Source organism: Lutjanus erythropterus, chromosome 3 (assembly GCF_056507025.1).
Source record: "Lutjanus erythropterus isolate fLutEry1 chromosome 3, fLutEry1.hap2, whole genome shotgun sequence".
In the NCBI taxonomy this organism is placed as follows: domain Eukaryota; kingdom Metazoa; phylum Chordata; class Actinopteri; order Lutjaniformes; family Lutjanidae; genus Lutjanus; species Lutjanus erythropterus.
The window spans coordinates 4,904,054-4,930,926 of record NC_139319.1 but is presented as its reverse complement, the minus strand read 5'-3'; the positions used below and the strand labels follow the sequence as shown (position 1 = coordinate 4,930,926).

The 26,873-nt window shown below is 40.9% G+C and overlaps 1 protein-coding gene across 1 annotated transcript in view; it reads right to left on the bottom strand.

Annotated features, from left to right (window-relative positions):
- cacna1ab (calcium channel, voltage-dependent, P/Q type, alpha 1A subunit, b) overlaps positions 1–26,873 on the bottom strand; it is a 135,154-nt gene that overhangs the window by 61,556 nt on the left and 46,725 nt on the right. Inside the window, exons 18-26 of the mRNA XM_084714436.1 lie at positions 25,163–25,295; positions 21,097–21,686; positions 19,247–19,554; positions 17,473–17,605; positions 17,173–17,302; positions 15,249–15,308; positions 14,474–14,580; positions 846–945; positions 17–177 (exon numbers count right to left, since the gene is read on the bottom strand). Coding sequence (XP_084570562.1) covers positions 17–177; positions 846–945; positions 14,474–14,580; positions 15,249–15,308; positions 17,173–17,302; positions 17,473–17,605; positions 19,247–19,554; positions 21,097–21,686; positions 25,163–25,295 — 1,722 coding nt within the window. The remainder of the gene's footprint in view (positions 1–16; positions 178–845; positions 946–14,473; positions 14,581–15,248; positions 15,309–17,172; positions 17,303–17,472; positions 17,606–19,246; positions 19,555–21,096; positions 21,687–25,162; positions 25,296–26,873) is intronic.

Sequence of the window (26,873 nt, the reverse complement as noted above, 5' to 3'; positions counted from 1 at the left end):
GTGATTCTGAACCAACCTGCAGTCGCGCTCGAACTCTTTGGATTCGTCGGTACAGTAAAAAAATCGGCCCTTGAAAAGCTGCACGGCCACCACAGCGAAGATGAACATGAAGAGCATGTAGACAATCAAAATGTTGAGCACATTCTTCAGAGAGTTGACCACACAGTCAAACACAGCCTGCAAGTAAAAGACAGACATTTATGTACACACGTTAGTCATATTTAACCAGTTTGACTACACTACAGAGCAGCATAACATTTGACTTCATATATCACAAAATACTAGCTAAATGCAAAGGTAAGTGGTCAGTGCTGCAGTATTCTGACACAGACCAACTGCTAGGCAGCCCAAACACTAATATTATCTACACAAACTAACTGCTAACTTTAGCTACTCTGACCAACTGCTGACTTTAGCTACACACATTAACTGCTAACTTTAGCTACACCAACCAACTGCTAACTTTAGCTACACTGACCAACTGCTGACTTTAGCTACACACATTAACTGCTAACTTTAGCTACACTGACCAACTGCTAACTTTAACTACACAGACCAACTGCTATGTTTAGCCACACAGACTAACTGCTAACATTTGCAACATGGACCAATTGCCAACTTTAGCTGCACAGACAAACTGTCAACTTCTGCTACATAGACCAACTGCCAACTTTAGCTACACAGACCAAATGTTAATTTTAGCTACACAGACCAACAGCTAATGTTACATACAGAAACCAACTGCTAACGTTAGCTACACACAAAAAACAGTGACATTAGATGTAATCCCAAATCCCAATCCCAAACATTTTAAAGTAACCCTCCCAACCCTGCTGAGCCCCTACCTTTAACTTGGGGAGTCGTTTGATGGTCTTCAGAGGACGCAGCACCCTGAGTACACGAAGGGACTTGATCGTACTGATATCTTTGCCCTTGCTGCTCCCCCTAGAGTTCAGCCGAAGAACAACAACAACAAAGTCAGGGGAGAATTTGTGGAGGAATGAAGAGATGGAACAATCAGAAAGGGTTCTTACTGCACCCTCTGCTGTTATGATGAACCATTTTTAAAGAAGGGGGTGAGGTGGGGTGAGGGGTTAATGTCATCAAAGTTGAGTTTATCTTAACCTCTAAGTGAAAGCAACACATGATATGACACTTGCAGTACTCTCGTATACAAAGAGACACTGCATCAGTGTGGACAATCAAAGCTCTTAGAGTCTCTTCTTCTGCAGAAAAAAAGAAACTTTGAAGTGCACGTCAAACATGAAACCGGTGGGGGGGAAAGCGATCAGTTGCCTGACCGTTTGGTTTCATGGACATCAAGAAGCAGCATCATCATCATTTATTATAATCTTCACCATCGTACAATAGACATTCACTCATTCCATATCGACAGGCATCTCCCGGCAGAGTGCCCAGCCAAACCTCTTTCTTTCTTTTTCAGTGAAACGCTGTTCGGTTCTTCAGAAGAAATGGGAGTCTTAGATGTGGACACATGAGGCGTGAACTTTAAGTTTTACATGGCTAGGATTATGTTGATATAATCCTGACTTTTGAGACACTAAATGAACTGATTCTGATGGGTTTCACATAGCTTCCTTTCATTTAAATTCATATTTCGGAAAATGTTTAATTTCACTCTTTCTTGAGAATTGGGATAAAACCGTATTTTGAGTTTTTTTTTTTTCATTTTTTTCTTAAATTATGCTGGGAAAACATATTTCAAAAGATCAAACTCTTGGCTATTAAACCTTGTAGCCAGCCAACCTCCTATTTTACCTTTTATTAAACATAGATGTCAAGTCTGCAAGATGGAATATCTGATGGAGTTTCATTTCACAGCGCAGTCATAGTGAGAAGCCATTTTATTTTTTAAAGTTGCCAAGAAACCTTCAGATTAGCATGCTAATCAAATTACACATTTTTAAACCATAATTCTTATTTAGCTTTGATTTAGAAGGGCTGCAGAGTTGACATGTTATGGTTGAGACACATCTGCCAGCAATATTATTTAGTGAATTTGTATTCCCGCCTTTTTTAAACCAGGGAACAGCAAAGTAGTAAAACAACTTTAAAGTGCCTACATTTTCATTAAAAATATATTTTTAAACAAAGATGATGTAAAGACACATTTATACATATTAGGGATGTTCCTGGTGACTTATTTCCCTGCCAATTAAACAAAAATTTTAATTTAGACTAATTGACTAGTCAAATAGAAAGAAAACACCAACAAAGCAGGTAAAATTCAGCACAATTTACTAATTTATCACTTTAACTTGGTCCAATAAAAATATTGCGTGTATTAGGAGCTATTTGAAGCCATTAATCACAGTCCTCAATGACCAAATCATCCATTGTGCGCCGTGTATTATGAACATTTTAAGTTATCCTTTAAAACATGACATCAACTCACTAAATGCTTCTTTTTAGACTGAAGAGGATCGCAGTGCCTGCTGGGAAACAGCATCGTTCACCCGGAGCTGATGTTAGCTGCCACACAGTGTGGCTAATGTTACCAGTGCTAGCTGCAGCAGCCGTCTCTGCTTGTGTATTAATGCCCACGTCTGAGCTGAATGTGGTTACACATTGCTCCGATTGAGCAGTTACATGCTAGTTTATTCTGACACAGCCTACATCAACCTTATTTACATTTTCTACATCAAAACACTGACTGGGGCTTGGCTTCTGGGAGATTTTTGCTGGGCTGCTGTCTGCTGGGCGGGTGGCTGTATAACAGCTTAGATGCAGCAGTTAACTGGCACTACACATGAATATAATAAATACAATATTGATGAATAGCTTAAATGACTAGTATTTCTGTTTTTATTTTTCTAGTATTTTAGATTTAAAGGCTTTAAATACATTGTTAAATTGTTTGAAGGTGTGAATTCTTGTTTTGCACAAGGGTGTGTTCTAGCAGAGAGCAAATTTAGAAACTAAAAAATTAAAGAAAACCATAACATTTCATGAACTACATAAATTTCCTATATATAAATCCCTAAAGAATAAATTTTCACCAAAAAATGAAATTACAATATTAGTTGGACATGATTTGTCCCAGTTCTCAAGAATTGGTGCGTTGCATCTTTCAGGGCTGCAGCCTGAATCGAAGGAGACAAATCCAGGAAACGGAGGCTATGCGAGACTCTTGAGGGACATGTGATGTTGCTTGCAGAACACAACATCACATGTCATAACACAAACAAACACGCTGCATCAATAGCGTCAAACGAGCCGTGAGAGCGACCGGAGGGAAACGATTTAAGGCCGAAAGACAAACTCCTTCGGTCATGTGTTTTATTGCGCTTGTTTCCTCCCCGAACTCCATAACTGAACATTCTGCTCATGATTTGTGCGCCCATAAACCAATATCAGTGAGGAAAAATTGGGGTGTCAAGGGAGTAAATAGCCGAGTTGATCTTTACTGTAAGTGGATGGGCCATTTTCAAAAACACAAGGCAGGAGGCGCCTGGACGCCTGCCAAGCCTGAGCAGAAGAGAGGTCGTCCATCAAGGCTCGCTCTTTAACTATGAACTCAGTTCCCGTGGCAGAAAACGTAAGACAATTCAATTCAAGGCTGATTGATTGAGTCTGAGCCTTGGAAGTTCTACGTGTATGCGTAAGGAGGTTTGTGTGTGTGTGTGTGTGTGTGTGTGTGTGTGTGTGTGAGAGAGAGTGAGACTCGATCGATAATCAATAGGCCTTCCTCCCTTTGAAGTTGAGCAGGACTGAGGTCTCTCTATCAGAGCAGCTTGAGAGTATTAGAGTAAAGCCCGGTAAGGCCATAGGTGTTAGGAATGAAAAACATCCCTACACACACACATTCTCACACACACACACACACACACACACACACACACACACACACACACACACACACACACACACACACACACGGACTCACACATGCATGCACACACGCTAGCATAAAGATAAGGGCACCTGCTCTTTAAGTCTCATGATTGTTGTGTGAGTATGTGTAGTTTAGTGGACTGTTTTCTCAAATGGCAAATAAGGTAACACTCCACCAAAGTCTCTGTTTTGAGTATCAAACACTCAACACCTGTAGGACTAAAAGGTGGCTGTCAAAGGCTTCAGTACTTTCGTTCTTCGCTGTGTCCATCAGCTGTTGAAAGCTTGGATTCCCATCTACAGTTGGCGCCAACAGTGGAGGCTTTAATGGTGGACAGAAATGGTGGCTGTATTAAGGAGAGCTGGACACAGTGTTGGAGACAGGCAGTGATGCACGAAGCCAACTTTTGTGCCCGACCTTCCGCAAATGCTTCCATGTTGTACGGAACGTCGTACAGAACGTCGTACAGAACGAGCGCAGCAGAGACTTTCTTTAGCTGAAACTTTCAGTTTAGTTGAACTTTTTAAATCTTGTACCTCCTCTAAACTTTCCAAATATTACTGGATGGAATAAATCAAATTCTGATAGTGGAATGAGTCATTTCGCCTTCTTTCACAATGTACGTTTATGTAGGCAAAGTGTTTTTGGGCCGCTGTGCATCACGTGACATGGCCATGGTTTGCCACTATGTCGAATAACTCCTTTCCATACATGTTTGGGTCATGGGTTGGTCGTGGTGGAGGAGACGTCACCACAGCCCGCTTGGAGGCAGGTTGGGCTCGCTTTGGTCCAGCTACCAAGACGGTCCATCTTGGAAATGCAAATCAGCGTGCCATGGTTTGACTTGGTGTGGCAAAAGGGCCGATGGAAAGGCCCAAAAACTGGCTCTGAAGCCTGGTGCTCCTACTGGGGGCTTGACAGAAATCTCTAAAACCACTCCTGGAGCGTACTGCTCCATTACACATTCTGGTCCCAATATTCTCATCTAACACAGGTACACCAAAATTTTGCAAAATACGCAACGTCTCTGTCCCTACTCATGCACGATACTGTTGAATATGTTAGTATGTGCCTATGGCAGGCTCCTCATTAATCCCATAAACAACTCTGCATCACAACCATAAACATGGACGTAGTCGCCCATAGCTTTCTGCAGAGCCATTACGAAACTCAGTGTGGGTTCTCTGGTCGTCGCCATCTTGGCCATGCCTGAATCCAACTAACTCCTGGCCAATGCAAACAAGGGCACAGAGGTGGAGCATGAGTAGAGCTGAGTCATCCGACGTAAGCCAGCTTTACATGGGCGACTTATATGAAAATTTACCTCCGTACATTTGTAATGAACATGGAGGTTAGCTATAGAAACCAAAACTTAGTTGTACCAAGTTTGTAAATTTATTTTTTAAGTAAAGTTGGGCATTTTGTTATGGGGCTCTATTTTTGGAACCATTCTCAAGTGGTCACTCCAGGAACTGAAGTTTTTGGATTGAGAAAGAATTTTAATTTATTGCAATGCACCATCATCAGAACATTGCCCAATCAAATATGTGTAAGAGTACATTTTGGTAGATTACTTTACAATCTCTACAACCTCGCAGTTGTCAAGGCAGAGATTCAAATGACTGCTACCTTATAATATCATTTAATCTCTTTTTATTTATCAGGGAAAGCGCATATCATTTAGGGATGTAAGCATGCAGCCAGAAGGCTACTTTTCATTGGCAGCAATGTGGGCATGCCATTAGCCTGGTCAAGTTAATATTAAACATTAATAATATGAATGTTCTGCAGTTTATTTGGCATATTACTGAACATCCTGGACTGTATTTCATCGCCTTCCTGGTAGATGTGGAAACACACCCACACTGATGCAACCCTTTTCTTTCTTTTTTTTTTAAATGTAGAAATATTTTTGGTCAGACTGGGACTTCAGGCAGCCAGTTTTACTGACCAATAGAAGAGCAGGAAGCAGACACACGAACATGCGAAATCCACCGTATGGACCTGCTCAAAAGGTTGACAGCATCATGCAAGCGGTGTAACTGCCTTGAACAATAGAAATTCAGGCCTAACCTGTGTGAAGGACAAAACAAAGTCTTTACAGCCACCTTTTAAGCCTACATGGTGAGATTTTTTGATGACCAAATGAGGTAGAGTCTCACTTTGATGCTAATTTTCAGAAAAAAATGTATGTATCATGGGAATTCTAACCAGTAAATCGATCTTTTGCAAAAGTAAAATAATGTTACTTCAACAAAAATCCCCCCGAAAACTGTGGGTATCAAATCAAACCCTTTAAATCAAACTTATCGACAAAACATCTCTGGTGTTTGGATGGTTTTCTGTGGCATGTGAAGAATAAGACAAAGTACGATACGGCGAGAATGGGCACTAACAATCAGAAGAACAAAGAAAGAAAGAGTGAGAAGCCAATTTGATCCGGTGGTGGAGAGCAGGGGACAGAGCGGAGGAGGAGGAGGAGGAGGAGGAGGAAGGGGACAGAGGAAGAACTTTACCGGGTGGTGCTCCTGTGGAGTTTCACCGAAGGTGGAGACAGCGAGAGTCAGTGACAGCGACAGAAGGGAAGACAGAGACAGAGAAAGAAGAAGAAGAAGAGGAGGAGGAGGAAGGGAAGGCAGGAGAGGGAAAAACACATAGAAAGACAGACACACACACAAAGACAAACATTGATAGAGAGAGAGACAGACCGACAAAGACAGACACAAGACAAAGAGAGAGGGGGTTTGGTAGAAACAGGAAAAAATACATTCATATGAGAGACAGACAAAGAAGGAAGGACAGCAAGATGGCCATATCTGCTTAGAAACCCCACCTACTAACACACATACTGGATACACACTCAGATACACACTTCACTCCCTCTTATTCAACCCCCCTCCCACACCCTTGTCTTGTCTCCATGACAACTGGATGGGACGTCTACGTACCTGTCTCCTAAATTTGCTCTTAGATTAAGGTGACCTCTTCCTACTGTATTATAGAGTATAACACTCAATTTTCATCTAATTGATTGACTGATTGATTGGTACATCATAACTAAGAGTTTCCATTTAATTTGCTGAGATCGTTACACTGATTTTTCCAAATCTTCACTTAAAGAAATTGTTTCGATTGATTTTAGGAGATTTTATTGGCTTTGTAAGACCAAGAGGTTGTCAAACAGCATGGATCCAATTACAAATGTGATCCCAAGCCTGCCAACTAGTTTAAATTAAATGGACAGGATTATTTGGAGTGGGACTGTATGAGACACTTCAGTTAAGTCAGTGTATTACCTACAGTAGATGGCAGTCAGCACCTCCCCAAGTTTGGAGAAACAGCAGGTTTACCAGCCTTCTCTGGTGGAAAACTGACATTATATAAGCTGCTGTATCGCTCTCTCCAAAGCCAACAGACTCCATTGAAAAAAACGGTAATTTTACCTTTTGGGACATAATTTCTTGTCTATCGCTGCTTTGATCGGTTGAAAAGAAAGTTGAATTTCTAAAATAGCAAGATAACTCTTGGGATAACAATTTAAAGTTAACTAATTAATATCGAATTGATATATTTTTGATTTGTACTGATGCACTTTATTTTACTTTACTTAAATTAGATAAAAACATTAAATAATATGTTAATTAGTCAGTAAACAAACACAGATGCACCCTAATGAGAAACGATACACCTAACAGTACACTAATAAGACGTAACAAGTTATACTTTGCATCAATTTAGAAAAAAAGTTGAAATAATATATTCTTTATTAGAGGGTAATTAGGGACACATTTCACTTGAATTTACAGTACAGTTCTGTTGTAACACGTCTCTAATTACCCTACAATAAGGTCTAATAAGGTGTAAAAAAGGCTCCAATACTGTCTAATAAAGTTGTAAACTGTTTTAAGCTATTTTTCTATTTTGATAAAATGTACAGCCTGTTATGTCTTATAAGTGTACCATTAAGCGTATGGTGTTTTATTAGGGTACAACTACTGTCTAATAAAGAACAAATTATTTCTAGGTTTTGTCTAATTTTGTACAAAAGCACTTCTAGTGTATCGTTAAATAAAGTGCAACCAAACTAATTACTGTATTTCATTCCTTCCCCTTGTATTACAACATTTAGGGATGTACCTTTTGTTCCATAAGAACTAAAATGAATCATTTTTAGAAGCCATCCAATCAATAATTCACAGGTAGCTTCTTTAGATCTAGAGCAGGAGCACTTCTGTGAATCCCTGGATGAGACTCCGGATGTGCAAACCCTCCTTCCCTCCTGGCTGTCTTCTGCTCTGGCCTGCTGTGCTACCAGCTCTATGAAGAATTACCTTCACGGTTGGAAGAGGAAACTCGATTGCTGCATCCATTTACACCGATTCTTATCTTATCACACCATAATGATCAATTAGACCGGGCCTACAGCACAAATTGCCCTCATTAGATCTGCAATCATCTAGTGGGATTTTTATCAAAGCTCTTTTGCATGCACATCTGCACAGGGGAAGAAAACGGCTGGTTCCAGGTTTTCTTGACATGTTGGAGCACATAGGCGTACACTCAGGACATCCGTCATGAGCGGAGACTCAAGAAACCAGGATTTGTGTGTATTTTCCCATACACACACACCATCAATAGAAAGGGGAAGGCATTCTCACAGAGTACTGCAACTGCATGCAGTCAGTGTTTCATTCAGCATCTATTTGGTGGATGGAGGGTGCCAAAAGCGCAACTGTGTCGTGTTTAAAACCCATAAAAATATGAAGCCATTGCACTCCGACCATGCTAAGACTTCTCTCTCGTACAATGGTTCTGAGATGTACCTGCTCTGAAACAACGTCATGCGTCAAAGTTAAATTTCACAGGTGTATGTGTGTGAAGGCTTCGCCCCTTTAAGCAAAGCTGCGCTGTAGCTCAGCCCTGGAGCAGATGGTGGGAGCGAGGAAGCAAAGGAGGAGAGATGGTAGAGAGGGAGGAAGTGTGGAGAGAGGAGGCGAAGGTGAAGGGGGAGGGGGGGAAATGGTGGGAGAGCATCCTAAAAGAGACCGCAAATTAAGAGAGTGAGAAGGCGAAGAGAAGGGAAGGGGACCAGTGAAGGAGGGGAGGAGGCATCCTTATTTCAGCGGGGAGTCATGCTGTGGAGGGTGCAGCAGTGGAGTGATTTTCAACTGGTTTTGTTGCTGTTTTGTGCAGGTACCATTTGGCTTTTGAGCCAAAGTGATATTTTACTTTGATTGAACAGTTTCACTTTTTGTGTCGTGTTTATGGAGTTCATGATCTGCCGACCATCAATATCATCAACAGCAAGCTTTTCATTTGTATTTTTTTCAATTGTGACATTGTGATCATGTTCAAGTAAAACTGTTTTTTAATGTTTATTCTAAGGCTGCCCCCTGAAAGCTGGAGATCTGAATCATCAGTCGGAGACCTCTCAGTCACACAAGTTTAAGTGAATGAAAGAATAAAAGTGCTGATTCAACAAGTGAAAAGGTACAGGCTCTGAAATGTACAAAAGTATAATCGTAAAAAGTATTCCTATAAAGGAGATTTCTACCCGCTGTGAACATCATCTTTTCTCCGCCGTCGAGTCTGTCTTTGTTTGTGTTTCGTCTTATTACGTCTTTTATACAGTTTTTTTTGTGTTTTACGTTGTTTGTGTCTTGTTACTTCTTTCACATCCTTTTTGTCTTGTTACATGTTTGTCATTATGTCATTTTTGTCTTGGTACGTATTTTACATCGATTTCGTTTTATTGCCTCTTCATTTTGTTAAATCTTTTACACAGTTTTTCATCTAACTACATCTTTTTTGTCTACAACTTTTGTTTTATCTTATGACATGTTCATTGTTACATAATTTTGTCTTGTTAGGTTTTTTTTCATTGTTTTTGTCTTATTATGGTAGATCTGATACTGTATGTGCAGTAATAGTGAAGCTCTACCACTCTTGAACTTTGACACAGGTGTGAAATGTTTAATCAAAGTATTATATCACTTTAAATTCATACCACCTGTCTCCTGAAAGCTGTGTGTTAAAAAAAAAAAAAAATCTTGTATGTGCACCTTCCCCAACCTGCCGGCTGCTTCATTTACTTTTGCTGCTGTTTTCTTAAACACAGTTCACTCTGCATTCACACTGCGAGCTTCCACGTTGCTTTAATACTTAATGAAACTGTCTGATAGCTAATATGAGTTTGAGTTTCACATGTAGGACACATACAGAATGACTGTACATGAGACAAAGTTACAGTGCTGACAGCTTCTCTGATTATCAAGGAAACGCGTCAATCATTGTTAAAACTGGCTGAAGTCTCTAGTTACTGGCAGTGTGAATGCATAATGACAATGACAGTCAGAACAGGATTATAACTTGTGTGTTCAGATTGAGTGTGAAATGAAGTCAGTCACACCGCTAGATGTAGTGTGGTGTGAGATGTCTGCCTTTATTCTTCTTATACGTGATGCATGTGTTTTTCAGCGCATTATGGGAGGTTGATATTAACCTGAAATGTGAGAAAATAAACAGGTCTAAAGCTGAATATGTTTTAATTTGTGCCAATGCTCTGATTGCACAGGGCTGGCTTGGTCCACAGCGACAAGCGAGAAGTGGCAGAGGTGCCGCTAAACAAATTTTAAAAATATTTTAGCAAAATAAGCACTGAGGGGTGAATTCACAAAGGATGGATCGCGTCCCCTGGTAGCTCCTCGAATTGTAGATCAGGTCCGATTCACAAAAGAAAGTGCACTAATGATATTACAGTGCAAACAAGACCATAAAGTTTTACAGCTAAGTGCAATTTGCCTTTGTTTTGTGTCTGTTAAATGTTCAATCAGAATGCAATTTTCTGTCATGGTCCCAGTAATATTTGTTCTCACCTGATATTGTTAAGCAACATTTGAGTCAAAATTTTTAACACAATTGCAAGAACAATACTTTCTATATCTAAATATGTGCAAAAAGCACCAGAGCACCGAGATGCTACTTGCTTGACACCGCAATTTGCAGTTTGCACCTTGTGTCTTTTTGTCTTATTTGCGCCAGTTTAGCTGTCACAAAAGCTGTGCGCTGTTTTGTGAATTTGCCCCTGATTGTGCATCTCTTAAAGAGCTCACCTTTCAATTCTTGTGTCTGTGCATTTAAGTGAAGCTTTTGAACTTCAGGACAAGCATGATTATTTCCCATGAAGAGAACCAAAACCAATGCACTGGGTAACACGTTCCTTCATTACAGAGAACATAGGTATTACAGTTTATTTTCAGTCAAGTCAACCTTATTTATGTAGCCCAGTATCATAAATCATAAATATGCCACTACGGGCTTTACAATCTGTGCAGCATACGACATCCTCTATCCTCAGACCCTTCGTTCTGATCAAGAAAAACCTTTGATGGGGTATTCTGTAAAAGCTTACTCGCTCACCAGAAGTGTATTAATTTGTGGCAAGTGTATGCTTTACTCCTGCTTGATTGATGTTTTTTATGATCTTGAATCATGTAGTTTTTGCAGTCTTGCTTTAGAAAATAAGCCCCTTTATGGACTCATTTTGACAAATTTACATCTGAAGTACAAAAAAAAAAGGGGGGGGGGGGGGTTGGAGCGCCAAAGAAAGGTAACTTGATACGCCAGATGGTATGTTACACAGAACCATCTGAGAAGTTGTCCTTGGAAACTGTTCGGAAAAGGGCAGGCGCAGAAACACTTGGCAGGTTGGAAGAACCATCTGCATATCACCATCTATCACGGGCAAACGTCAGCTGATCAGATCAACGAATCATATGACGCAGGAGGAGAGCTGAATCCAGTCAGAAAAAGAGTGAAAAAATCGTTTCCATCCTGAAATAGCCTTCTGTGCCATTCTATGATCTTCTTTTAATAAAATAAAAAACTTCCTTGTTGTCACTGTTAAACTGCCACTGTGGTGCGTAACTAACGACAGGGTAAAGGTATCAGAAAACATTCAGATGTTGACTTATTTGTTTTGGTCTCTTCATGGAATTTGTTGACAGTCAGAAAATTTTTGAATGACACCAAAACAATTTCAATTCGACCTCAGTTCACGCCACCTCAAGCGAATCTGCATCTATTTGTGTCACTGATGTATCTCCATTGATTTATTATGCAGCGGTGCCACCTCTCGGATTTGTTAGCATTCAATCTGAACACACTCTGACAGCAGCTATCAGCTCTAAGAATCACAGAACATATTTAACTGGATCGCATTCTTTGCCTGTGACTGACTCTGAACATCATTAACATAATTCTGAGTGATGCCGTCTACTGCATCACAGGCCGTGTTCAGGTTCATGCAGTCATCAAGGCGGACATGCACTGAGCATCCACAGAGCTGAGGAGGATGCACACACAAGCTTCTTTCTGTCTTTCTCTCTCACTCACTTTTTTTTCTTTTGCACACAAATACACATTCAGTCCCTGCAGTTGCATATATCATACATATTTAATTCATATGTATTTAGCTATATACTACCTCAGCATAATAACAAATCATTCCACCCACCACACCCTGCCCCGGCATGCCTCCCTCCTTCCCTCCCACGTTCAGTCTGACTTCCCCGGGTCGTGCAGAGGAAGGAGAGTTAAATACCTGAGCCTCCGGGAACGTTAACAAGGTCAGAACGACGGGTGAGAGTGCGTGTTTGTGTTTGTGTGGGTAAAAGAGACAGAGGGGAAGGGTGTGGAGGCGAGGCGATGAGCCCTGGTGGTGTTCCTCCCCCCCGTGGTGAACAGATAGCCTGGGCACTTAAAGGGTTAAAGGTGTCTGGGGCGCCCTCACCCCCACGGACCGACCGACGGGGACCTTCAGCCCGGAGGACGGAGGGGGGTGAAGAGGAGGGGTGTGGCTGGGTTGGAGGCAGGATGTTGGCTTTAATGGTTTGTTGGAGCGGTGGGGTTGAAAGGTGTGTGTGGTGGAGTTTGTAGAGGCAGGAGGGTTCATTACAGACTATAGGGGGGTTTTATTCAGATGGGGGGGAGGCTGGATTTGAGTGGGGATAACAGCAAGCTAGGGAGCAATGGGGGACACTTGTTCCTAACATACAGCGCACAATTTCAATGTTAGCACGCTAACAAGCTAAAATAAGATTGTAGTAGTTTTTAAAAAAGTTTTTTAAAGTTTTTAAAACTTTATATTTATAAGAATTGTTATAAATATTGTTCTTGGTGTGGACATCCTTGTCTTAGGCTTGTTTTCTTAATTATCCTCTGGTTTTATGAGGATGGAGGTACCCTGGCAGGAAGAACTGGTCTTAACAACTTGGAGATGAAGCAAGTTAACAAAATGATTCCAAAACAGAGAAGCAGCTGATTCTTGAAGCAAATAAAACACAAAGGTGGTTTGGAGAGAGCACTCAAAGTGATTCAGTATTCACTTGTTCTCTCTTTGCTGTGTGTTAGGAATACGGGGGTTGTTAGGGGTGTGAGGTAGGGAAATTGGGTGGACGCGCAAAATGTAATGACAAGTAAGAGGAGGGGCTGTTATGAAAAGAGGGGACTGAAAGGTTTCTGGAAGGAAGTGAAGGCATCAGCAGGAACCAAAGCTGTGGAGGGTCTGGAAGGGGTGTGTCGGTAAGCAAAAAGATTTGTGGGATCAGAGTCAGAGTGTTAGATGCAAGAAAAGACGAAGGGATGACTCACGGCCTGGTTGGTGGAAATATCAGAGCGGCATGGATTGGCAAATAGGGGACAGAAGGGAACAGGAGCAAGGAAGATTGGGAAAAGAAAATGTTGAGAAGGAGCAGGTGGTGTTTTATACTCGTATTAGGTTAGTTAGTAAAGAGGGATGAGGTTTCGGATAGGTTTTGTGGTGGTTATTTCGGGCAAGGTTTGGGGTTAGTGGGGGGTGAAAGGTGGGTGAAGACAGAGTAACTACACTCTAAAAAACTAATTTGACTCAGCACTTTAAGGGTTCATTTCTTGGAATAGAATACAATCTAAAAAGTTAAGATTTTTGGGAAACTGTGATAATCGTTTCGAAGGAGTACCTCAGGGTACCCTCTGAGGTCCTCCAAAGATTCCTTTTTAGAGTGTAGGTCAGAGGTTGGTGATGATCATCCAGAACATTAAGGGAAAACATTTAGTTAAGGATCACATTCACGGATGGGTTGTCCAGATGAAGGTGTCGATGAAACGTAGAGAAAGACCTGCTGATTCGATACCATATGTGATGATGAACAATGAGGGAGGAGGTATGGAGATGGAGGAAGAGTTGACTGCGACAATCAAAAGAGACAGAAAATAATAAACAGAGAAGAGAACAAGGCTAGAGAAGAGAAAGAACATGGAAAAGGACAAAGAAGAACAAAAGGGAGAAAGCAATATAAGAAAGAAAAGATATTTCAAAGGAGTTGACAGACAGAGTAGACAGTAGGGAGAGAAGGACATGAGGTGAAGTAGAGCAGTCTCAGAAAACAAGGGAGAAAGATCAGCATTGCCTGGTGTATCGGACGCACAAGGCCGGGCGACAAGGGTCTTTCTGTAGATGGTAGGATGTGTGTGTGTGTGTGTGTGTGTGTGTGTGTGTGTGTGTGTGTGTGTGTGTGAGGGTGATGGTGGAGATGATGAAGATGAAGGTGGGTGGGTAGGGTTAGGGGGGGAACTTACGTGAAGGCGAAGGCCACCAGAGCACCACTAACCACTATAAAGTCCAGAATGTTCCACAAGTCGCGGAAGTAGGAGCCCTGGTGGAGAAACAAGCCCAGCACCACCATCTGGAAGACACGGAGCACGCTCAGTGCAGAGATACAAATACATAACATACACGCACGCACATATCAGCAGCAAGACAATGCACTGAGCCATAAATCTCCACTTCAGTAGCACTAACATACAACAACCTTTCCAGTTTTATTCCTATTTACACTCTAAAGGTTTTTACAAAAGGGTGGTACTTTTTATTCCCAAAAAAATACAAAAATTTGTTCTGTAAATCCTTTGATTCTAACATGAAAACAAAATAAAACAAGAACTTGGATCTTGGCTTCATCCAATTTTTACATTTCTGGAAATGTATGCAAATTAGCGCAGCATTAAATTAAATAATGCTTCATTTGCATATTTAAACATCCTATTTCTAAAACTTGTAATACAAAAAATAATTGTTTTATTGTAAGTAATCAATGGGGAGGTTTCATGATGATATCTATTAGTTGTTTTTTTTTTGTTTGCTTGTTTGTTTTTTACCGTATTCACCTGTGAAGACAGTGTCTCCCGTTTACAGCACAAATTCACAAATTACATTTGCAGGCACACAACCACAAACATCAATATTAACACAGAAATTTGCACAAAAGAAAGATATGAGCAAAAAACCAATCCTACAATTATGCAAACACCCCCCCCCCCCCCCACACACACACACACAGTGATACTTTGTTACCTTGATCAACATTTCAAATGTGAAGACGCCTGTGAAAACGTAGTCAAAATAACGCAGCACCTGCAGAGCAACACAACAGCATGAGATATAATTATCATGTTAGAAATAAAGAGAGAAAAGAAGCAGAGAGATGAATCAGAGAGAGAAACAAACAGAAGAGCAGGAGAGATTAACAAAGAGAGAGAAAGACACAAACAATCAGACACCAGCCAGAGCCTAATCCTAAATCTAATCTTAATCCTGTTTCTCTTTTCTATTTTCAAACTGACATTTCACAACATCCACTCGTCATATTCAATTTCCCTTTTCGGTGTCTCTCTGTGATTAATATTACAGTAAAATGATCATTCATTTACCTTTTTCATTTTTTAAATTTTGATTCAGGGAACCTGAATTCCTGTGTTGTGTTAATTTGGGGTCTGTTGTAGTTTGAGTTTGCAAGTGATACACTGTAAAAAGTTTTGAGGCCAACTCAAACTCTTAAGTTTTGTCAAACTTTCAATAACTAATAACGTTCTGTTTTCTTCTTTAGATAAATTTGAATCTTTGAGTTTTAGAGTAGGTCAAGTAGTTAAAATGAACTCAATATTAAACAACTAAAGAAGTTAAATGCAACATACACAGTAATGCAGCTGTAATATTAATCCAAAAACATCAGATATAATAGTTAAACACTGACAGGGAACATTTTATTTTATCAGAAATACTTTAAGTCAATTTTGCTATAATACTGAGTTTTATTTCAGTTGTATCATTTTTATACTGCACATTAAAATAGTAAAATAATATACTTTTTTAGGTAAACTGCTACATTCAGCTGTTCCTGCTCAGGAAGCTAGAGCCACAAGAATAATAAATACAATGATAAATAAGACTTTAATAGACATTAATAGATGGAGTATTTTCAAAGTGAGATAATGGTGCTTTTGCACAAGTAATGGACCTGAATACTTCTTGCACCTCTGGTTAACACCCACACAGTCTTACTACACCTGCGTGTTACAACCAAGTCTTTCCCTTTAAGGAAGATGGCATTGTGGGTAACCTGTGTGTGTAACAGAATGTAGCAGGTTTTTTTGTGAAAGTCTTTCCCGGTACAGGAGGGGTAATTATGTTACTTTAGTCAGTGTGTTTACTGCAGCAGAAGAGAAATAAAAAGTCCCTGTTTATGTAACGTTACTGCGCCGTGGTCCTGACTGTGAAAAGCTAGTTAGCAGCTTTGAGTCAGGCTAAAGTCAGTTGAAATAGTTTATTTTATTTTATTTTTTTTTTTTGCCATGGCGGCTCACAATCAGCCGCTGAAAACTTGAATATGATAAAGTCGTCTGCCATATCTCACACTAATTGATATATTCAATGTACCGGCCAGCCCTGCACATACATCTTATTCCAAGACATTTTTCTTGCAAAGTTTGCTCAGAGCTTGACCCTAAACAGCTGGTTTTCATATATCATCCGGCATGAAGCAGAGGACCTGCCAAATGATGCCATCTGTGATGCTGTTTAAAAAAAAAAAAAAACAGTGGAAATGACTAAGAATACTGACAGACATGTTCTCTTATGTTAAAAAAATGTTTGCAAATGGTGCTGTCATACATAAAACCTAATATACGACTTAATAAATGGCCGTTTCAGCTCTTAATTTTGAACAACTACACCAGAAAGCTGCAGAAACCAGTTCTAGCGCAAGATTATCATCATCACCATTATTAATCCCTCCACTAACATGATCCTAAACTAAACTATTCTAGCCTAATTTTACTTTAAAACCCAGGTCTGAACCTAAACTAGCCTCATTTTTGCCCATTTTTAAATCTCTGGGAGACATTTTATTTGCAGAAGGACATGGCTGCACACACGTTCACAGGCGGACAGAAAGACACAAACACACACACACACACACACAAACAGAGCGATGTCTCACATTGTTTCTCGGTGAGTCGGGCCAGACGGGGTCCTCCGCAGCGAGGGCGATGCTGCTCATAGCGATGACAGAGAGGATGCTGAACTCAAAATACTTCAGAGTCAGGATGTAGTGACAGCACTTCCGAAACCTGGTGCAAACACACAGACGCATTCGCATGTTGACTCAAAATAAAAAAAGGCACACAAAACAAACTGTTTAAACATTTCTAGGCCCAGAGAAAGAGAAACTTTTCTTTGTCCTCAATAAGGAGATAGTGGAATGTTTTACAGTGTTTGACCGACACATATAAATACTCACGGGTTGGTGGTGGACATTATGAAGCAGGAGCTGTAGGGAGGCATGGGTTTGGGTCCGTCCTCGTCTCCTCCCTCCTCTTCTTCCTCCTTCTTCTCCTCACTCTTCTTCTGGTCGGTGTTGGCGTTCTTGTTCACTGAGCAAAACAAAGAGAGAAAGTGGAGAAAGATTAACGGGACAAAGAGACGGACAGACGGACGGACAGAAAGACGTCAGCTTCACCAGAGCACAAATGAAACGGACCCGCCAGCATTTTTCACATGCCAAGGTTAATTCACTCTTCATGAGGAGTACTAGCCTGTTTATAATGTCTACTCTGGTCCAACAACGAAGCTCCGTCAAGACAGAAAATTACACTAATGTATCTCAGCTTGTTCTTGAGGACATTTATGAACGATGGTTTTGAATTACGTTATAGAAATTGTAGGAACTAGTGTTTTGTAGCTTGAATGATACTTCAGAATAGTCAGATAATACAGAGAGGATTAATCAAATTTACTGAACTGTAAAGTCTGTAAACAAGAGTTTACTGATGCTGCCATGCTCATCTTCATTTCACAAAAATTCAGCTTGAGTCTTTTTTATCAGTTGCTTCCCCAATTATTGTTGACGACTGATAATAATTGCGCTGTTGGGGAGTGTGGGAACTTTTTTTGGCTTCTGGAAGGGGGCATGTCACTGGGTTAGGGAAAGATCATGGTTTGAGGCGGTCTGTGGTTCCCTTCCAGACATGACCAGGTGGCTCTCATTGTGTTTCTGGTTCCCAATGGAGCCTCCCAAAACTGAGACCGTAAAACTAGGCAGTGCTGATCAAATATGGATCAATATTCAGTTACTACATTGCCTGTTTGTCATTTAAAATGTATTCAGAAATATATTTCAATGTAATGCTAGTAGGGCTGGGTATACCAGTATCAATACGGTTACGTTTAAAGTGATACCGATACCAAGAGAGTCCTTCATTTGATACCTTTTTTTGAAGGTTTATGAAGAACACCTGATTGGCTGCGAGAACAAGCGAAAAATATAAATAGTCATCAGCATAAACCACCACACACTGATGTGTGATTTCATTAGAAGCGAACAATGCGTTTCACCCGTGGCTTCTTTAGGTTTGCTCAACAGCTATGGGCGAAATGCGTTTTTCACTCCTAATAAAATCACAGTGATTCAGGTCAGTGTTTGGTGGTTTATGTTGACGTTTTTGCCTGATGTTCCTGCGACCGACCAGCACCTGATCCCTGAGACTGGCTGTGCAGAGAGAGGTCTTCATTTTTCTCTCGATCTTGAACCTGAAGTATTAATGCAGGTATTGTTTGACTAGAGAAGTTTCGATACTTGGTAATGGGTTATTTCAACTGATATCTGAGAGGTACTGAGTACCTATAACCAGCCCTAAATGTTTAGCAATAATATGAGAAAGATGGCAGGCCGCCATTATTTCTTGCTGAACGGACGAGCCAAACCAAGCATCATCCAAGTTGCAGTACATCATCCACCAGCTCCACGTTCGACGGTGTACTTCACTTCAGGCTCAAAGGTGATGTCACAGTGGCTCTGTCCGCTAATATAATAAACTGTCTATGGTCAGGGGTTTAATCTCACACAGCCACATCTTTACCTAAAATGATGAGAAACGAGGTCTCAAGAGATTTTAGTTATTGTTTATGTAGAGACAATTCTCTGTTTTCATATCGTCAGGCACATTGTGATGCATGTTCATGGTCTTTATACTTATACCCTGGTTTGCATATGACTAATCCCCCCAGATGCTCACCTTGCAGGATGGCGTTGGTGGAGGGGTACGGGTAGACAGGTGGCATGTCTATCTTTGTGTACTCGGGTTTGGCCATGCTGGTCAGGATCAGGCTGTCCATGCTGTGGAGCAGGGTGTGGGTGTCAGCGTCGCGACAGTTCAGCAGGTTGTTGACGTGGTCAGGATGGTCGGGGTGATCCGGCGGGAGCGCGTAAGGATGCTCGTGGGCGCTGGCCAGCTTGCTGTTGTTGCGGAAGTTGTCCAGGTCCTCGTTGTACTGCTGTATGGGTCGTGTGGTGGAGAGGCTGGGACAGGTGCTGTGGTGCTCCCTGATGAAAGAGAAGCGGACGGGGGGGTGGCAAAAGGAATGAAACAAGGATGAGGATGGAGAGGATTAGGTGATGGAGGAAGCATCTTGTCAAAAACACCAGATGTGGAACCATATGTCACAAGATGTGCAGTCTCCAGTACATACAGTACAGAACATGCCATTTAACTATTCATTAGTGTCTACAGTTAAACCTACAGGATCTCATATTTTTGGATCACTCACCACAAACTAGGGAAACTAAAATAGATTTCAAACCTTTCACTCGACAAAACAATTAACATAAAATCTGCATTACACAGTATCAGCCTCTTAATGGCTTTATTTGAAAGGACAATGAGTTTTATGTGCAACAATTTATCATATGTAGAGTATACGGAGTATATAGCTGCATTTCCACCAAGCAGCCCAGTTCAATTCAGAACACTCAGCCTCGGGTAGTCTCAAAATTATCATCAAACAGACCCATAGGACTGTGACAACACTCAACATGCACACGGTGCAATCTTAGTCTTTGCTCCTAAGACGTCGTCAGCAATTGCTACAAGTTGTGCATACAGGAAGTTTTACCTTATTTTATCACTACTGGTCATTGCTGCAAGTTGTGTATAAATGTAAACAAGTGTTACCTGTTTTATTACTGTGCAGTTAATTTTCTTATTATGTTAATGTCATGCTCTGCTGGCAGTAAATGTACAGCAAATGCATCAAATGGCTGCTAAATCCCACCACAAAAACAAGGTTAGAATCCAAAACCTGAGTATGAAATAGTTCAAAACTATAAAACTTTTATTATGTGGGTCTTCAACAGGGGGTCCGTGACCTCTAAGGGGCCTCAGAGTTTCTATAGTGGGTCCTTCAAACAAGTCTGATAATTTGTTTTTTCAAAAATCAAAACGTTAGCTAACTAAAATCACCTATCCATGGTGGTGAAGTAGATAGCTACGTATTACTCAAACGTACTGTCCAAACAACTCTATTATTATCCGTGTACAGACACTCTGGTGAATCACAGTGGAATGTTTTGTAACTTTATGAACAAGAGATTCTGACCAACCCTCCACTTCAGAAACCACCAGCAAAAATGCAGTGTGGGTCAAGCTAATGCAGCTAACATTAGCCAAGCTAAAACTGCTGCCGATTTAGCAGCTCCTGGTGAGCTCCAACCAGAGAAAACACAAGTGTTAAAGATTCCTTCTTTATGAAATAACAATAAAACCCAAATTACAAACTCTCTAAAGCTAAACTCTTCATGCATCACCAAACATGGAAGACCAACATTTGACAGCATCGTCCATGTAGGCCGATCCCAACAGAAATGAAGGTACAACCAGATTGTGATGAGCTACCAGCTAAGCTGCCAATCACGAGTGCTGCTAAAGAGCCATTAGGCTGCACATAAACGTTCTCGGAAAAGTTTCTGGCCAGAGTGCCGGTCACTTCCTGATTTCTGAGACAAAGACAAACTTAACTGGCTTTTAAATCTTGTCAGGTTGTAATTTGAGACATTCACACAGAGAAAATAAACCCTTCCTTCACTCACTTTCTGGCGCGATGCCCTCTGCTTCTCTCCTGGTTGCCGTGGCGATGCCGTCTCGTCTTCCGTCCCTCCCCTTCGGCGCCTTTCTCCCCCTCTCCCTCCGTCCCCCTGGATCTGTGTCTCCTGCCTTCCTCCCCTTCCTTGGCCGCCCTGCGGTGCTGTCTGGACCTCCTGTGCTCGTTGTTCCCCTCTCCACCCTCGCTGTGGTTGGGGGACACGCTGCGAGCCTCCCTGCCCTCCCTGTTCCTGTGCCTGTGGCCCCGGTGGCTCCTGTGGCTGTGCCTCTCTTCCCCCTGATGGCCCTCCACGTTGCCCAGAGAGGTGCAGCTGAAGCCGTGCTCCATGCGGGTCTCCGCCGCCTGGCCCGTCCCTCCGCCCTCTGGTGCAATGATTTTCTGATAATGGTGGTGGTGGTGATAGTGGGCAACTCTGTGGTAGTGGTCAATGTCCTGCCGCTGGTACTCCTGGTCCAGAGGCAGCTCACCAGGCTGGGTTTTATTGGTGTTGTTGTTGCGGTTGTCCTGCGGGTTTACCACCAGCGGCCGATCCAAGTGGGTCTTCATATCGCCGCGTGCTTTCCGTGGGTAGGACACCTGGGTCGGGGGGTAACAGGGTAACAGATGGGATGAGTTGCTGCTGCTAAAACATCAAATACATTTTAAAGATTTTCACCCAAAATCACAAAAAGAAATATATTATCCTACTTACACGAAGTGTTAGCTAGGCATTTTAGTTTCATTTGTCCAGGTTTTCAGATTTATTGATCTCCAAAGCTTCTGTTCACACCCAAATACACAATTTTTTTTTCTCAGGATTATCCATGACTGAAATTCTATTGACTTCCACTCTATTGGGGTGTCAGAAGACATTTCAAAGACTGCTAATCTCAAAACCTGGGGGCATTAAACTGAACTTACCTGCACAACAAATGTAATATATTTATTGTTTATTTTGAATAGAATCACCAGTATTCAGGATATATTTGTTGGGTTAGGTTAAAGTGACCTTTTAAGGTCAGAACACAATATTTATAATGTTGAACTTTGACAACAATATCTGAAACAATATTTGAAAGAAGCCCAGATGTCCCAAATGGACCACAATATATCGCTGAAATATTTACTTTGGTTGTCCACTTCAAACTTGTTTATACTATTACATAAAAGGCACATTAAACAATAGCATTTAGCTAATTTTGCACAAAAAAACATGTCTTTGTGTGTGCATAGCTGGGTTGCAACAGTTTTCAAGAAGCATGCTCTCATTAAAAACAGCAAAATATATGAAAGCTGCACTTGGTTTGAATGAGTGAATGAATGAATGATTTTATTATCATTATACTCATGTATAATGAAATGTTCAGCCCAGTATCACAGCAGTGAAATTAACAAATGAAATCTATAGATTTGTGTACATGGACAAGAATGTTCCTTTTTTTTTTGTGAAACTCAACACAACTTTCAAACTAATAAGGACGGACATGATATAAAGAGCAACAAAGACCACAAAGGGAGGAGGGAGATCAGGGTAACTGGGTGGGTAAAACACAGGAGTTTCACTCAAGAGACTGGGGTTTGGTTCCTTCTCGTGTGAGACAAATAGTTTTAAAGAAGCAGTTATTCTCACCCAAACCAAGCCATTTTCCTAAACCTAACCAATAAGTTTTGGTGCCTAAACCAAACCAAACTGCAACCGTAAACTTTATTTTGAAAGTGCAACGGGAAGTTGCATATTTATTATTGCTAATGTGACTGCAGAATGAGAACAACGGTGGGTTATTAGTTCAAACGTCCATGTATACAAATCAATAGATTACATTTTGTGACTGTTTTACAAACTGTTATGAGAGTGTGTTGAAGTTTTGTATGGCTTCTCCTGAAGTTCACAAACAACAGAAAACAGCAGCAGCACAAATGTGCAGAATGGTAAAACATGTATTAATAAATAAATGTTAAATTTATGTGTTTAGAAATTGTGTCTGTGGTAGCAGAGTCTTTGAGGGTGTGTGTGTGTGTGTGTGTGTGTGTCATAGACCTTGATGTGCGCGTGTCATAGTTTTTAGGTTGCAGCGGCAGTTTGCTTCAAAGCTGGCACAAAGGACACAGTATGAGCCAACTGTGACCTTCATTCAAGCGGTTTATACTTAACTTACATCTCAGTTTACCCAGAATAAACCCAGAATTTTGCAGCACTTGCACAACCCCCCCCTCCCCACCTCCCACCTCCCCCCCGGCCCCCGCCCCGGCCCCTCCCCTGAGCCACAGATATACACACTTCTGCAAACAGTCGTGCATTTTTGGCTCCGCATGAACAATCTGAAATCAAAATTGCCATGAATCTTTTCCGGAGCCACAAAATGACGAACAGCTCCAGCTGTGAGGAAACAGCTGGAGCTGAGGATACTGATGCAGAATATATCCAGTCGACTCCTGATCGTCTTCTTTTTTGAATTCTTTTTTGAAGTGCGTTACACTTCACCCCCGCTCCAGTTTTGAGTCCACTGCCTTCTTTGGGTACAGCTCTGGATTTCTCTGCATGCCCCACTTTAATAATGCATTGCTCCCAAGCACGCAGCTTCAAGCCGTCCCATATAGCAGTGGCTAGCGCAATAATAACACTCTTTCACAGCCTTAAAGGGACATTACACCCTGGAATTAAAACATCTGTGAAGTGACCCAGAATACACAGCGATAAGAAAGCAGGTCGGGCCTTTGTGATGGTCCAGCGTTAGATCACTACACATTACATACAGATGGGCTGAAATGTAATCAAAAAGTAATTTAACACCAGGCTGAAAATCAGTACTCGGCTGCCCTCACAAGTCGAAACCGTTTCATCTCTGTCCACGCTCAGCATCACTCATGGATGAGGATGCGTCCATACCCAGCGGTAATGTCACTGACGCACCCTGGAGGACGCGTCTACATCGCTGCAGCAATGTGAGAAGTCGGAGGTCAGCAAAAACAAGATTTCCAGCTGATGTGGAACAACTCTTCTTCAGATTTTTTTCCTGATGTTTCACAACAACAATAAAGCAGTGGTGACATGGCAGGCAGTCGGGTTTTATTACGACCCCGATTCCCAAAAAAGTCTGGATGCTGTGTAAATAAACACAGAATGTGATGATTTGCAAATCCTGTTCAACCTACATTCAATTAAATACAGTACAAAGACAAGAAAGTTAATGTTCAAAACTGATAAACTTCACCGTTTCTTGCAAACATACATTCTGAATTTGATGTTAGAAAAAAGGGACAGGGGCCTTTTCTTTTAACAACACTTAAGAAGCGTCTGGGAACTGAGGACACTAATGACACTAACAGTCCAGGTCTCTGTTGTTGTATTTTGTGCTTCATAATGTGCCAAACATTTTGAATAAGATATATATTTGCAAAAAAGCTGTTAATTTTTTTCACTTTAAACATTAAGGATCTCGTCTTTGTACTATATTAAATTGAATATAGGTTGAAAAAAAAGGCAAATCACTGCATTCTGTTTTTACTTTTAAAGAATGTCTCAACTTTTTTGGAAATTTGGGTTGTATTTGAAAACTCTATTTATAGAAAAGTATAAATGCCGATCCATGACTGCTCATCTGCCATATTGACTTCAGACCAAGATCACCACTTTCTTACGGTAGAACGAGGATGAACTTCATCTGCAACAACTTTTCAGTGACTCAACTCTTGGGGGGGCAGTTGACACTTTCAAGTCCATATTGTTCTTGAAATGTCAGAGTCCAAAGTATATTGGGGGTTAGATAAGTTTGAGCCACGTGCTTTGGTTATATTTGATGTCAAGTGGCAACATCCGGTCATTTCCACTTTTTAATTTATAATTTTCTCCAACTGAATCCAAGAGTGGTTCATTTTCTGAGAAAGTTGGTGCAGTGAAATGATTTGGGTGATAATGTCCCTTTAAGCAGTTAAAATAATCATAATCATATCACTCTACACACATTACAACAAATATTCACCATATATATATCAGGAGTAGACTGCATATATATGTGTATATGTGTGTCTTTTTCATAGGGGGGGTGCCTCACCTCCTCGCCCTCCCCTCCCACCTTCCAGTCCTCCTGCTCCAGCTCGTTGTAGAGTGCCTCACGACTCGTCATCAGGTTCTGTCGGCGGATCTCGCTCGTTCTTTGCTCCCACACCGACTTGTTGCCCTTGATGTGGTTCTTCTGCTGCTCCTTGCTGTTGGGGGAACAGAGATTGGGTGGGGGGGGGGGTTGAGGAAGGAGAATGGATTTGCAGAGGATGAGATAAAGGCCGTAACATCCCTGTGTGAAAATAGCAGCAACAGTAAGTAGTGACTGTATACCCTTAAAAATAAAGCTATGAACGTATACGCAATCTGGAAATTTAATGTGAGACCATGTAACAATGAGAAGAAAGAATCTCTTTAGTACTAGCTAGACTTTTTACTGTATACCGCGGTACTAAAAATTCCTGACGGTATGATTTTGAATACCATCATAAGTCCAGATGTTCTGCTTTCTATTAAATTAAACTGATAGGGAGACACTGTATTGTAATGTGCAGCTACACCACCAGGGGGCAGTGTCTTTACTGTACAGCAGACAAACATGGCGTCTGGGAAATAATGTTATGGGATGAGTGGTGCAGAGAGTACTGAATACCTGTAGTCAAGTACAACTACTGCTACATTATTATATTATTACATTACGTTATTACATGAAAATATTACTTAATTACAAGTAAAAGTACTGTAGTTGCAAAACTACATCAGTAAAAGTATTAAGTATTGTTGTCTAGAACTACTCAGAGTATTAGTTACTTTTAACCACTGAAGTCACTGTCACCTCTCCAAACTAGGATTTTAAATTGTGTTTTTTTCCTTAACCAATAATCATAAATGCTAACAATCAATTAATCAATTGATAAGATACAAAATGCATTTTTTTTTCTCATTTTTATTTCAGCAAATAAGGTGCAATTACCACAATTTCCAGACTATTGATTAAATATTTTTTAATACATTTTTAATTGGTCAAAGTCCTTACAATTAATGAATAATCATTAACATCACTATTCCAAACTTGTACCTATATTGTGACAAATATCGTATTATTAGCTTTTTATCGTATTATCCTACTATGTATTGTATCGTTTTTGGTGTCATTACATCCCTATTAATGAATCTTCCACTCATCCAGAACTAAGTGTTTCCAAGCTCTTGACAGAAGAGTTTATGAGACTGTGATCAAAATCAGTGTGAAGGAGTGTCAACATGTTGTGTTTCTGTACCAGAGCAGTTCATATGACAGGCTTTGAAAACTATAAAACAGTTGAATCAATGGATTGATGCTGATTGCGCTCTTTTTTTCTTTTGACTCCAAACACATACATGTGTAAAACCATGAAAAGAAATCCCTGTGCTGTGCTTCATGTTGATTTGCTCACGTTTTGTTCTGTGACAGGAGGCTCATGAGCTGATTTTCAGGCTCTAAACCACACTTAGATTCCATAACTGGAAACCATCCACACCTCTGTTACAGTAAATGACTGACAAGTTAGTGTCTAATCGACGAGCATAACTGTGGCACAAAACCACCAGCTTCTAATCTCTTCATCAAAGGCTCGCCACAGCGACGGCGGAGTCCGGTGACTTCTAAAGGAGCAGCGGGGTTTTTGTGAGCATCGTTTTGATGTGTCCTATTGTCAGCGTTTCTGCTGCCAGGAGCAGATTTTACAGACTGTCCGCCTCTCGCTCTTCTTCACTTCACAAAGCCCCGAATCTGTTCCTTTCAC